General features: G+C 36.6%; 1 protein-coding gene across 1 annotated transcript in view; it reads right to left on the bottom strand.

The window, feature by feature from the left end:
* Positions 1 to 10,259: 10,259 nt before the first annotated feature.
* The window catches only part of LOC113231489 (macoilin-2), a 31,744-nt gene continuing 26,682 nt past the window's right edge, over positions 10,260 to 15,321 (bottom strand). The window contains exons 10-13 of the mRNA XM_026465815.1: positions 14,165 to 14,359; positions 13,424 to 13,592; positions 13,181 to 13,355; positions 10,260 to 10,644 (exon numbers count right to left, since the gene is read on the bottom strand). Coding sequence (XP_026321600.1) covers positions 10,466 to 10,644; positions 13,181 to 13,355; positions 13,424 to 13,592; positions 14,165 to 14,359 — 718 coding nt within the window. The 3' untranslated portion in view covers positions 10,260 to 10,465. The remainder of the gene's footprint in view (positions 10,645 to 13,180; positions 13,356 to 13,423; positions 13,593 to 14,164; positions 14,360 to 15,321) is intronic.

Genomic DNA, 15,321 nt, shown 5'->3' on the forward strand with positions numbered 1-15,321 from the left:
GAAGTCTCACTTCAAGGCAGTCTGATATTAAAAAAAACTTAAAACTTAGTATTATAAATAATAAAGCCCAATTTACACTAACAACTTCTTAATCTCACTCCAGTTTTTTAGTTGCGGAGTAAACGGGACTTTAGTTAAAGACTAGAGTAGACGACATTCAGTGTCACAATCTCAAAGTAATACCGATACAAAGTTGATATTCCAATGTGCGTCGTTTGTTGTTCCTACTATCACTGTGGTGCATTTACGGTCATTGTTTCTTGGTACTTGTCTGAGACAAATTTTACTATACATGATCGTCTTATGTGTAAACACTGCCGTGCTATCCTCTACGACTTTAAAATTTGAAGAGTATTATAATCTGAGGCAATATAAAATATAGTGCTTAAATCGAACTAGACTATTAACTGAACAGTGGGACGTAACCTTAAGTCGCCACAATTTCTGTAATATTAAAAAAAGCACACACAATACGCAACACGGTTTTTAAACAGTGATGCATAAAGTCATACCCGTCGCAATAAAAGGTCTCCTGCAAAAAGCATATCTCAAACAAATACCACAAACTCGTCAAATGTCTTGGCACTTTTCGATACTGACTTAATTCTGGGAAGATTCTTACATTAACACACAAACACTAACTTGCCAAGTTCGAACAGTCTTAATGCTACCTCGTCCATACTTGAACAAATCTTTAACCTTTAGAGTCTTTAATTCTACCTTATAGCCTTTAAGATCTTAAAATCAGAAGTGGGATTTAGGGAAGCGAAAGAATGCGGAAATACGATATTTAAAATACTTGGCAGGCGTGACTAACAGTCCGTCACTTCGATGACTGCTCAGCTGTTAAGTTATTATGAATTGCCGCTTCAAAAAAATTTCGTTCGCTTTTTTTCGTCTTCTGGCTTCGGCAAATTATGACTTTTAAAATGAGTAATTTTTTTTGTTTAGTGTTGCCAATCAAAATTGGCAAGGACCTGTTGACAGAATTAAACAAAAGAACATTTATACTTGATTTGCAATCACGGCTTTCTTTTCTCTCGAAAACCAACCTCAAATATTTGAGAAAACCATTTTTTTCTCGCACATATTTCTATCTCTCTCAATCCTTGGTACTTAAGTCGAAGACTTGTCAGAATAAATTGTACTACATAAATGCATTGTCAAATTAAAAACGAATTGGAAGCAATGGGAAGTTACGGTTACGTATTTGTTAACAAGCAATTGTCAAATAAAACCAGGAATGTTTATTTACACATCAATATAGAATATACAGAAAAAGATACATACCCATAATACTGTTTAACTTTGTTAAATACAGGGTCAAATTTAACTATACGTCGTTTGCGACAAGGACGATCTAAAGTCCGGGTTGCTAAGCTTGACGTGTTCTGGACTGTACAAGTAAAAATGGAATCGATTTTAAATTATTTTTGAAGTTATTTATTACCAATTTGCAAAATCTTTTCTCCATCCAGCTGGTGGTTAAAAATATTACTATTAGAGTAACATACTGAATGTTATATGGCCCATATTTATAATAATAAAAAAATCATTTGAAGTGAGGGAGCCATATTATGTCTTCATTATAAATAGCGCTTGAATGCATTATCAACTAGAGATGTACCTAGTGATTTGAACGAATAGTGAATACCGAAAATTCACGTGCGCAGCCTTAGTGCTATACGACGGTAGCGAAGAGTAACCGGTTATCTGCATTTTATTAGCTACAATTAATTACAATTCATCTCAGTCTAATTACACACATCATCATCACAGCATCTGTTACATGTAACAGATCAGCCACAATTTTGAGTAATGAGGCAAGGCAAATATAAAAAGCTAATATTTGAAGGATATTTAGAATTTACACATATTATTCTCTTAAGTTTTCACTTTCAAGATGCTGTATTGTAAAATCGTGATTTGGCAGATAACCAGTTACTTTTTGCTGCCGTCAATTATATGTTTATCTATCTCCTCAGGGTAAAAGGAAGATTGACATAAAAAAGTAGTCAAAATATAAAGCCGGGTAAACATTTCGATAATTTCCGCGTATCTGTTCAAATGATGTGTAAATAAATATGCCTTTACTGCGCTCCTTGTCATAAATAACCTAAAAAATGTCAATCACGCTAAAAGGTGAAACTAAGATATTAAAAAACCGATTAGAGTGGGATTGTAGATCTGTTCCGCAGATCACAGATATGTTAATAACTCAATTACGCTAAAGTGTCGGTTACGATAGTTATAATAAGGAGGGCAGTGAAATAGGGTATTTCCAATTAAATACTCTATATGTTATAAGTACGTTTTGAGTTACATTGAACACAAAAATGAAATGAGTATGGTATAACAATTGCAAGGACTAGCTATTATTTGAGATGTAAGAGTAATTTCATAGAATAAGGTCACATTTATTCAACACGAATTACATCGCGCTCACGCGGAGACCGCGTTGCTGCGCAGCGACCCTGTGCATTTAACTGTCATGGCAAAGTACGGTCTATTTATTTAGCTTTTAACATAGATTTAGTATATCGGTACCCAAAATCTATGACTTTTAAAGTGTCCCGGGCGCGCGGGTGAAGATGGCTTGTCATTGGTCTACGCGGCGTACTAACGGTTGTATTCCGCTGAACGCCTTCCGGTTCGTGATCTCGATTCATGAACCTTTTTGCCCCAACGGCCGTCAGTCTACGAGCTATGTGCCCTGCCCACTGCCACTTCAACTTGCTATTCCTTCGAGCTATGTCGGTGACTTGATTTTCCATGGATCTCCTCATTTCTGAATCGATCACGTAGAGAAATGCCGAGCATTGCTCGCTCCATTGCTCGTTGAGTGAGTTCGAGGTTTTTTACGAGGCCCATAGTAAGTGACCTCGTCTCAGAGCCGTAGGTCATCCCTGGCAACACGCACTGCTCAAAGACTTTTGTCTTCAAGGAGTACGGTATTGCGGACTAGAAGACATCTCGGAGCCGAAAGCTGCTCAACAGAGTCGGATACGACGCGATTGTATTACTCAGAGGAATTTAAATGTTGTTGCCCAGTAAATAGAATTCAGATTCGTCATAAATGTACGCGAAAGCGTGGCAACTGGCTGGGCGAAAACGTTCGCGTCGTGTAACTGGGCGCTAAGAGTTTGCCGCCTAAATTTGAAAACCTCTTAACTCAATTTTTGGATGAAATCTCTTTTTTACTCTACGAGCGCAATATCGGGCAAATGAGAGCTTAGAATATAATTTGTAGACACTTTTTAAGTTATAAAGTAAAGGTATAATCATAGATAGTCATATAATTTTTTCTAATAATTCTGTTGTTTGTGGCTACTCAAAAGTTCACATTAGAGGAGGTTACGAGGTTTACGAATTTAGCAGACGAATTGTAAACATCACCCAAAACAATCACCGACGCCACCTATGACAAACATTAACGCCGTCAACCGATTACACTTCTCACTGCTGGGCACATATCTCCTCCAAGGAAAACGTTTTTTTTATTTTATTTTTTTTTTTTTTATTTAGGCCACAGTCCGTCACAATGATCCAATGCGGTTTGGTGACTCCACACATTTTCCGAGAACTGTTACCCTTCAAGAGCAGATTTCATCAAGACGTTTTCCTTCACCGAAAAGCTCATGGTTGGATGATGATGATGAATGGATTGGTCTAATAATGGTAATGTTAATGATTGTTCGCTCTTAGATGGTTATCTCACACTCACCCAAGGACACTGTTGCCAAAGTAGTGCGCACATTCCAAGGGCATTTTAGGGAATTACCAGACTTTACGACACGGATTGACAGTAAGCCAGTCACAAAAATATTTGGTGTCCGTGCAATAAGAGATAACGTTAACGTTAAAACAACGTTTCACGTCTTCAATCCAAGCGCGAGCGAAACTTGCGAATCTTTTTCGCTCTTACTGCATGAACATAAAGGTTTTTCTGACCGTCTCAGGTGATTCCGTGTGAATAAATGTGGTGAGTGCCATATTTGTTATTTTTTCAGTTAATGAGTTAGGCAACTCATTTTACAAACACTATATTGACAAAGTTACATGCAAGTATTTTATGAAATTACTCTAAGATCACAAAACTCTAATAATTAGTCAAGCAATAAAATCACAAACGCTGTCATGGTTATACATTAATGCAGTCGATTTTTAGCTTTAGCACATTGTAACAAGAAATCCTGAGCGTCTTATCGTTATTACTGTGATAGAAAAGACGTATTGTTATTGCGTTTTATAGTTTGGCAGGAACTTAACCTAAATCGAAAATCAACCTGACTTTCAAAGAGAAATTTCGAATTATATTTCTGAACTCCAAAACAACTTTCGCAAGTGTATACAGGCTGCCTTTGATGTTAGGTAACTGTCCGAAGATTGCTGCCCGAGCATTGTTTTTTATATATACAAGATGTTGGTAGAATGTTTTTGAAACAAACCTTGGTAGTTAGGGAGTCACCACATTAATTCACACGGAATCGCATTAAGCCGGCCGAAAAACCTTTATATTCATGCAATAAGAGCAAAATAAATGCGCTTCGCTTCCACTCGGATCGCCGCCGATGCGAAACGCACAACGTCATTTTCATTCTTATTACATCAACATATTTTTTGGTCGGCTTAATTCGATTAGTGTGGTGACTCCCTTACTCGTAATATTGAAAACCCTTCTTTATTGTGACAGTTACAAAGTTTATTATATGAAAGTAAATGTGATCAAGGGGATTCAATATTTAGCGAGGACAAAACTATGGGTTCGTAGTCAATGGTCAGTCAATGTCAGTCAGTCAATGATCGAGCAGTGTTAATGCCTAGCGCACTATGTCCGTGACCATATAGTTACATTAGCGTAATCGTACCTTCTCCGACCAAACTCTGGAAAGCAAGAAATACTCTCTCGCGAACTACTTAATAGAAAAGTTAGTGCCTAATCAAATCGAAGTTTGTTTTTTATAGTACTAGAGATGAGGTCCGCGGACCAACACAAATGTACGCGCGGCCCTCTTTAGGTCCGTGGACCATAGGTTAAGAAACGCCGTTACATAAATATGCAGTCTTCAAATTAAGACGCTCAGCCTAAGACAATTCTAAAAACGTCAATAAAATCTACATATAATGAAGAAGACTTATTCAGATCTCATTTTGTACATATATCACATAAAGATTTTTAAAAGAACACTTTTTACTTAATTTTTAATTGTTGATTTTTCATCCAATTCTTTTTAGTATATTCTCTGTAGTCAAAAATTGCCAAAAAGTTGATGCAGTTCTCTCCAATACTGAACTGCTACGTGGTACAATATACGGAGTTAAAAAATCTACGTTATAATTTTGAAAATAATGTTAATACTAATTATTAACGACAATTTTGACAATATTTAACTGACAAAGAAATCAAACTGTATTTAGATTTTTATTAACGTTTGTATTTTTTTTTTTAATTATGCATTCATGAGATCACTTTTTGTTTATTAGCACAGAACAAAAACACTAAGCACAAATTAATCACTCAGGTCCTGCAGTTTTATAACCACGGTAACCATTTAACATTAAAATGTCTGGAAAACAAAGTTACCGACCTAGTTCGCAATATTATTAACTATATCAGAATAGGCAATGCAGATTTACCTAATCTTCAAGGAAGAAATGCAACTGTGGATATTACCTTCCTCTGAAATGGAGGAATTTCTGTAGAGCTAAAGCAAGGCGAGACTTGATTCTTTTCTGGTTCCTGGCCACTTACTTTCAAAATTCTTACTTCTACCCTAAAAAACAATCATCGAAATCGCTTCAAAAATACCGGAGTAATCTCGTGACATATATACAAAAAAGTACAGTCGAGTTGAGAACCTCCTCTTTTTGAAGTCGGTTAAAACTATTTTTTTATATATATTTTTTATTATATCGACCCCTCCTACGTAAAGGATCGTATGTTGAAATTGCCAAGTTTACAGGGGAGTATTTGAGAGTTCTGAATTCTCTCGTTACTCACATAGAGTGATCGTCTAATAGATCATCTAACCGATACCTAGAATTTTATAATACTCTATGTGAGTAACAAGCTTTGCGGAATAAAACTGAGAAATTCTAAAGTCACGTATTATGCTTATTTCAGTGAATTCAGAAGTTTAAAACGCTCCCCTGTAAACTTGGCAATTTTGACATACGATACTTTACGTAGGAGGGGTCGATATATTATATATATTTATTTTATTGAATATCATGATATTTTTATCACCATTCACACCACGGCAAAAAGCTGTTTAAACCGCAATACAAAGATCTGCAACGGGCATAATATGCATAATTCAGAGTCAAAACTCTATCTGTGGCTCATTTGGTGAGAATGACGTCGAATCGAAGGAATTTTCCTAAGATAACTATCTTGTTTTGTTTTTAAGCCTTTTCTCGTTAATTATTCCGATATTTCAGAGGGAGGTATTAACCACTCAATGTATATTACTTGGGTTTACGTAAATAATATACTCTGTCTGCTAATCTCTGGTTATTACGCTGACGAGGCTGTGCTCTTGTCCAAGAACCCATGAACAATAGATAAGGTCAATTTTGCACTGCACCAGAAGTCATGTGACTATAGTCTGTTTAACACATCGTCCCCTTAGCATGGATGAACGTAACTTACAATTTTGACACAAAAAATATTTACATAGTTCTAGTAAGAGCTCCATGAGTAACGTTCCAGTTTTACTAAAAGTTTATGCAGCTTCTGCGTGCTTGGAAAGGTTTTTTATTTTGGAACATTGTAAAAGATAAATTTGAACAAATATCTATTTACAAAGAGCAACCTATAACGTGTGCCTTTTCAATGCAAGTATGAATAGGCATTATTTACGTGTGCATTGTCGACCTCATCGTCACTTGCCAACAGGTGATATTGAGGTCAAATGCGCACTTGTTTTATCATAAAAAAATCCCTTAACATTTGTTACTCGATCTTCTCAAGGGTATTATTATATCTTCTCTGCCTTATGAATAAGTAGCAGTATTTAATAAATGCGGCGATTTAAGTGTAACTTAACCTACGAAATAAAGATATATTTAACTTGAATAGATAAATAACGTTGTGATGAGAATATGTATATTAGCAAATTTTCGTAGACTCTTCAAGTGAGCATGTTTTAGGTTTTAAAGACTTTAAATATTTACATCCTGTTTTACAATTCAACAAAATACCGGCATTTATGGCATTTTCTTCAATTTACAATTGTTACGACCACATTTATTGTTACAATACCGTCCGCTTACCATGAATGGTATTAACTTATAATTTTAATATAAAAAAGAACTACTTAGTTCGGTTCATAATATGAAGTTCTGTTTCGTGATGTAAATAAGTTATTTTTTGTAAAAATTGTTAGATACGCAAATTAGTGCTATAAGGGATAATATTTGGTTATTTTGTCGGGCACTTTTAATAGTAATACCTAGTAGCCTCAAATCAATTGGACGTGCCATTAACGTTATAAGCGGGATAGCATGGTTAACGATTCAGAGAATTCCTCCCGCACTAACCTCGTGCTGTCGCAGCCCTCATGTGTCTACCTTATTGTACAAACATATCATGAAGACATCTATACAATATAGCAGTTTCTTTAAATACAATTTAAACCCTTTTAAGAAACCTATTTTAAAGAACACAATGTAATATTGCTGAAGAATCCGCTCGTCATACATTTTTCTATCAAAAAACTTTTACGTCATTTAGTTTAACAAGCGCGTGGTTGCAACACTATCTTTTTTTAATTTGTGGCACGGGTCTGAGTGAATTGTCAGTTATCGCGAATATCAACCACCCAATGCCCGTTGGCAGCACTGTTATATATTTTTAAGAACATTTTGTTCTGTGCTGTTTTTTTTAAACGTCAGAAGTAGATAAAGGTACAGAGATAAGAATCCAAATATTCCGTTTATGAAAAAATAAACGCTCTGTATCGCTCGGTATAAGGTTACAAAACTAACGCTCGTATCTTTTTTAAGTTAGATCCGGTTATGACCGGTATTTGTATGGAAGATTTCCGGGTTCAATCCGGCTTTTGGACTTTCTAATTTGAGGTTTAAGTACGCGTTGTGCTTTAAAAAAAGTACTGAGACAGTGTTTTATTTAAAACAAACAAGTGAAATGGAAATTGTGCTAACATAACTTCTTGCTCCAAGTTATTTGAACTTTAAACATACGAGTTGTAGGATGTTAAGTGGAAACGCAATAAACAACTAACTACGTATGGTTTAAACAATAAAATAGAGAGCAGAGTACCGAATTATTATACACTATTTTTAATTTTACAATCAGAAGCCCGCTTCTAATTTAACATTCAAAAGTTACATAGACAATTATATATACATATATTCTTTATATAGACCGACGTTATTGTTTTATTTTTAATGTTTGATGTCTCTTATTTAACTTATAGGACTTTTCAAACAAGCATTTAAAAGGACAATTATAGTTAATGGAAAAAACAAATGCGTTGTCGCCGGCGACACTTATGAAAATAGTTGTCATTGTAAATTTCTATCCATTCATTCACTCGCACAGTCATTCATTCATTCTTCATAAGATTACTGATTTGAGTGAACTCTATTGAAATTAAATTATATAACAAGGTTACGTAGCAGTATGTTGTTAGCTCGTATATTACGGGTCCGCCGTATTGAATTTGTCATTATCTGGTTTTGTGGCAGGAATATTTTTTTCAATGTATTTGATTATGTACGGGAAAAATTAACTTTGTAGTCCAACAAAAACTTATTACTTATATACTTATAGGCATTAAGCAAAGTAAGATTGTAAAAATGCTCTCGTCTGAGGATCGGAATTCCATACAAAATACACAATTTGTATGAAGAAACCGTCAAATGCCGTCTATAAGTGTGTCTTGATCCTTATTGTAACTTGTATTATAAGAAAACTGATTTTAACTGAGTTTGTTATACCAGACGAGTCCTCACACAAGATATGGAATATTTTTGTTCTAGAGTATTGTATTATTAACAGTCTTCGTATTTCCAAATGAATAATGAGTCGTATATTAATACCATACGACGCACTTTTCATTTGCTAATTCTAGACCATGGGGATACAATGAAATGGACGGTATCAATTTCTATATAAAATAGACGCCTATCCCGAAAATGCCAAATTCATCAGAAAGATGGTTTTAAAAGTAACCAAGGCGTATCAGTCGCACACAGATGTTGACGAATCAGTTCATAGTTTAACTAATAATAATAAGTTTAAGAACTATTTCGGTGTGACCCTCTATTCTGAAAAAGTAGCGAAAACTGTTTAGTATTTCAAATTAACTTGTAGAGCACTCATATAAATGTTTAAAAAAATACTACATATCGACTATTGCATCCGAAAGACGTATAATTGTTACTATAGTCCGTCTTTTTGGAGGACGGAGTAAAATGACATATTATGCAAGATTGCCAGTTGTCATATAATTTGAAATAGTCATATAGTTGTTGCCGACAGTTTATCGATAGAATGTTAAAGGTAAAATTTTGTAAAAATGTCCGAATTTTAAATTTAAATGTTACGATGTTCTGATGATTACTTATTGCGTTGTCGGCCTACTAATATCGAAATCAATTTTCATTCATATACATTTTAATAAAAACGGATTTGATTATGATCTATATTGAATTTAAATAAAAAACTAATAATGAAAAAAAAAACTAAAAAATATGTTTCCCCTTTGTATTTTTAATGGACATAGATAGTTCTAAATGCAGTGCATGTAAGTAAGAACTTGCAAAAATAGACAATTCAAATGAACCTGTGCCAAGCAGTTGGACGAATAATGGGCCGATAATAATTGAACTGAAACAAGCTCGGTTATATATTTACAAGCGTGACCAACACTCGGTCGATAGTTGATGAATATTAATCGACTGCAATCACTAGCTGCTGGCAAGCGGGCAAGACTTTCGCACAGTGAACTGCCATTTTCCTCCACCTTCAAAAAAGACAGACTATAATTAAAAAGTTTATTAACCGAGCCCTTCGCGATTATTGCACTTTGGAAACGAAGCTTTTTTTTCGAATCTAAACCGCGAATATTTGATTTTTCAAACAAACCAACGTTTCGGGCCCTTTCCAGGCTCTTTTCCTCTTTCACGGGCCCTGTAAAAGGTTACGTTGTTAACTGACCAAAAGTTTTTTTTTAACTTTTAAAACAATACCTTCAATCAAATTGTATATGAGGTATTAACGCTATAGGGATGTTACAGATTGCAATACAATAAAAATAAATTTATAAATTAGTCTTTGTAAGGGCTGAATAAAGTTAATAATTCAAGATACCAAAATCTGGAACCACAAGGAAGACAATTAGCACAATTTCCACGACACAATTAAAAAACAAGTACAAAATAATAAATTAAACAAAAAATGAGATCAATGTCCATACAAAGACCGGTTCTATGAGTTCTAAGCGTCGGAACAGAGTTGCTTCGGCGTGTAGACTGACGCGTTGGGATCCAGCGGGGAGCTCTCCAGGCGGAGTTTGGACACCGTGCCACTCACCGGGGTCACGAACTCCGTGGGCATCACGGCCAACATTTGCGCTTTAAGCTCTTCTATCTCTTTTTCTTGCCTCGATATTAGACCTGGAATTAGACAAGTTAGTTACGTAATTTGTTATTTTCCACGAATTATCACTGTCACAGAAACGTACAAAAAATTATCAAAAAAAGTACAAAAAATTATCAAAAACAGTACAAAAAATTATCAAAAAAGTACAAAAAATTATCAAAAAAAGTACAAAAATTATTAACGCCATCTAGCGGTGTAACCGGGGTAATGTCTTAAGATAATTCCATATAAAAAATGTCAACGCCATCTAGCGGCAAACCAGTATAACGCCACTTTCCACATTCCAACACTCGATTAATGACATATCGTCGGTGATAGTGCAAATTCGCCTATGTAGTATTGGCTTAGACTATGGAAACTAAAGGACATGTTATGTTGATATACATAAATCAGACGTTATATGTATATGACGCATTTCGACTTTGAAACCATAAACATGTTGTTGTCTTTGTTTAACCATTGCGCGTCGTCTTAAGCCAAAAGAGATAGCATTACGTTGGCCTGTGTCAAACACGGGAATCGAAAACACGTAACGTCATGTTAAATGCCAAATGTGTCCATCTCGCAGTATCAGTCGCATGATACGTTTGTAAAAGAGAAATACATTAAATATCAAGACAAATGTCTTCCAAATGTTTTATTGAATTATTAGCATTCATTGTAATAAAATGGACAAAAATATTGTATTAATAAAAATTCGTCGCTGCAGCATTACGGGATGTAGCATTAGAAAAAGCTAATATCGTACAGGCATGTGTTATTTCTGTCTATAAATCACACACAAACCCAAATATCTTATGTAATTAGACATATTTAAGTAGTTTATTCATAAATTTTGCCACATTTCGCTTTGGTTTCTTCGGATTGCCTGTTTGTTTGTATATTTTGATGATTGATGTTAACGATTATTTTGAGATAGTGTTTCGTTTAGTATTCCGTTATTAAATAATTCACCACGAGGTTTTTATTTTATTATTATTATTTTTACTATTTTAAGTTTACTTACAAATGAAAAAAGAAAAAAGAATGGTTGGAAATCATAGGAGTGCCGAATATAAACATTGAATCAAAAACCATCTTCATTTATTCGCTTCATTTTGAAGAGTCAAATTTTAACATAACTTTAATGTAACTAGATTACATGATAATGCAATTCCATCATTAGGTTTATTGGTAAATAATTTTATGTTTAATTTAGATTAAACAAGACTCATTTACTAGGCATTCTCAGTTCCTGAAAACAAAATTATCCACTTGTTTCCAATTTTTTCCCGCTGACAACTCTAACTACTAAAAATTCTTATTTTATAAAGGTAGCAACACAATGACCATGTTGGTCCAACGTTCCTGGGTGAAGGCCAATACCAACGTATAGACAGCCTATTTGCCTTGCCTTGCCTTGCCTTGCCATCGTTCGGTATCATTCACCTAGCTGACCGAGTGAAGGCGAGCGCTAATGTGTATAGAGCTCGTTTGACGTGGCTTGTCACAACTCGCAGTTGCTCGTGACTACTTGTCTCACTTCGGAGAAGTGTCGATTTTTCTGCACAAATCAAAGGCGCTCGGCCAATAGTAGTCAATTGACATTGTATAATCAGACATTTGCATGCTATTTAATATATGCGAAACATGTTTATACTAACACTGTCTCTTGTTACATCTCCTGTTATACCATGTTTTAAGCAAATAAACGTATGATAATAATATTATTGTTGATAATATTACTACTTTCATTTATTTCCATAATTTAATAGAAGTATTAAAGATTCACTTAAATCAGTCACTGATATTAATTCTATTCTATACCAATGCATAAATACAAAAAAGCTTACACTATTTGGAAACTGTTTTAAGATTTCTCTATGAAAATATGAACGTTGAGGTTGGAAATGTCTGGGAGATTTTATATTTCAAAGTTTTCTCTTTTTTTATATACTCTCAAATGATTTTTTTTCTGTGCAAATTCACTTTTCGAAATATTTGAGTATTTGTAAACGCAAAACAATAAATTCAAAATTTCATGTGACATTCCCGGATATTCCCATATAACCCAAAATATTCCCAAATGGAATATTGATCTACTTTATTTAAATGTTTGCATGTCGATAATGACTTATCGATAGATTATGGTACGACACTAAAGAAATCCGCCTTCTGTTCGTTCAATTTTTATTTAGGTATGCACGTTCATTCCGTAGTTAGGGCTGCTCCTTTCTTTTATTTTTTTTCCATCCTTTAAGAGTATTGGTAAAAGGCGCCTATCTGCTCCAAACCAAATTTTACGGAGGGATTTAACGTTATTACGTTGTTATTTCAATGGCCAAGGCTTTAATTTTTGCACAGTAAGCATTAATTTACGTTGTCCACGGACTGATAACAATAGATTCCCGTAAATCACGCTAATTTGGTAGCCACGACATATAAGCGTATTTGAATTGGCGACTAAATTACCCAAACGGAGACTTGTAATCAAATGCTAGGTACGCGTAATTGCGCAACCCCCGACGATATATTTGATTTTGAACGCACGGGACGAAGAGAAAGACGCACCTTCCTGTATGTGCATCTGCCGCTTGGCCTCGCCCAGCGCCGACAGCAGGTCCAGCTTGACCCTGGTCTCGGCGGAGAGCGAGCGCTCGAGGTGCGCGGCGCGCTCCTGCAGCGCGGCGCAGGCGCCGGCCAGGCGGCTGCTCGGCGCCGCGCCCTCCTCCTCCAGGGACCGCACCTGCGATCCGTCCGCCGTGTCACTCTGCCCCGGCCTCCGCCCGGCCCTCCGAAGGCACGCTCCCGTACCTGCTCAGTGGCTCTCGTCAAGTCTCTCTGCAGCTGCTCCGCGCGCTCTCGCGCCCTCCGCAGGTCCCGCCGCATCGCCGCGGCGTCCGCTTCCGCCGCCACCTGCGCTTCCGCTGCCGCCTGCGCCGCTCGCCGCGACGCGCACCACGAATTTTCGCATTCACCGCTTCTAAAGTACATATTTATATTAAACTTAAAATTGGAATAATTATTAATGCAAGGTCGAACACGGAAATATTCCTTCGATCCGGCCGGATTCAAACCGACGTCTTCTAGCATACCGTGCCGGACGCTATACGGACTAAGTCACGAAACGAACCAGCGGACCTCACGAGTTTTTCTGTGTGTTTTTGTTTGTCGTGTCTTTGTATTTGGCTTTTGAAAGACTTTTTAGCCGTAGCGCTTTCTATGAAAAATTTTAAGTATTTCGTCGAATCCGGCCGGATCGAAAGAATTTTTTCTGAGTGTTCGATCTTTGTATTAATAATTATTACAAACTAGTGGAGCAATTTCACATAAAAAATAATTGAATATCAATTTCATAAAAACTTATAATTGGATTGATAAACATGGTTATTGTGTACCAGTTGGGTTTAGGCTACAGTTGGCCGCACTGATTCAATACAAATTGGGGACTTACTAAACATTCACAAATGTGCATAACTTAGAAAATGTGCAACGGCTGGTTGAATGAATAAAGAAACAGGCATGAGAGGCATGCGTATAAAAGTCAGCACTCACGCATTCTGCTGCTGCTGTAGCTTCTGCTGTTGTAGCTGCTGCTGTTGTAGCTGCTGTTGCTGCTGCTGCTGCTGCTGCTGCGAGTGCGCGTGGCGGGCGCTGCGCAGCTGCGTCTCGGCCGCGGTGCGCGCGCGCCGCTCCTCGCCCAGGCGCCGCTCCAGCGCCGCGCGCTCGCTGCTGCGCCACGTCTGGAGCCTGCAACGGCAATGCGCTATGTCCACACTGGACCTTGGAACTCCGCTGCTTCTGCTACCAGCTGTTACAGCTTTGAGCAGTCGCTCACTGATCACTATCCAGTAGTCAGTCTCAAGTACTCGCGACTGACGAGTGTATAATATTAAAACTTCAAAAATCAAAGTATTTCTTCCTGCTTATATGATTCTGCAAATCATCTTCATAATTGAATTATTGACAGATTTATTCGATCGATGTGTAGAACAATACGTATCGTTACCCATGTGTAGTAGTATAATATTACAATAGTATTAACCACAAATAACATCTTCTCCTACCGCTAGGTGGCGCACCTAGTTAATAATATCGATCATCATTGAATAACCTGTTAATTAATGAAACTAACGGATAACTCACGTATTTAAATCGAATTGTTGCTCTACATGTTTCGAACCATTTCGTGGCCCTTAATCATGAGATTCTACGGCGGTGACTTGACGGAAACTGCGCGCCAAGGCCCTGGCTGCCCGATCACACAGTACGACTGCGGGCGCAGGCGGCGTCGGCGAGCAACTACCCGAGGGTAGTTTGCTTCTTTTTTTATTAAAGTCACACGCAGATTTGTACACTACACTAACAAAGTTTCTAAAGTCGTCCACACTAACTACTCACGTAGTACCTAACTCTATTTTCCAGCCGAGCGGTACCAACCATCCACTATCACGATTGAAATTCGAATGACGACACTTTATGAAAAGAAATATGCGTCGAAACCGAATCCAATGAGTATTCTGGTTCGAAACATGCCGAGCAAAAATTGGACTTAAATGCGTTTTTTATTTATTTATAATATTAAGTGCCGGGACGAACAAGTCGTGCGCCCGATGGTAAGCTATACGCTTTGCAGTTCCACTCAGAGCTTTAAATCCATTGACTTACAATTATATGGACGTCGGGTCCGCGCTAAAAAGTGTCCGAACTTA

The sequence above is a fragment of the Hyposmocoma kahamanoa genome, unplaced genomic scaffold (genome assembly GCF_003589595.1).
Source record: "Hyposmocoma kahamanoa isolate Upper Pololo Valley unplaced genomic scaffold, ASM358959v1 65, whole genome shotgun sequence".
NCBI lineage: Eukaryota > Metazoa > Arthropoda > Insecta > Lepidoptera > Cosmopterigidae > Hyposmocoma > Hyposmocoma kahamanoa.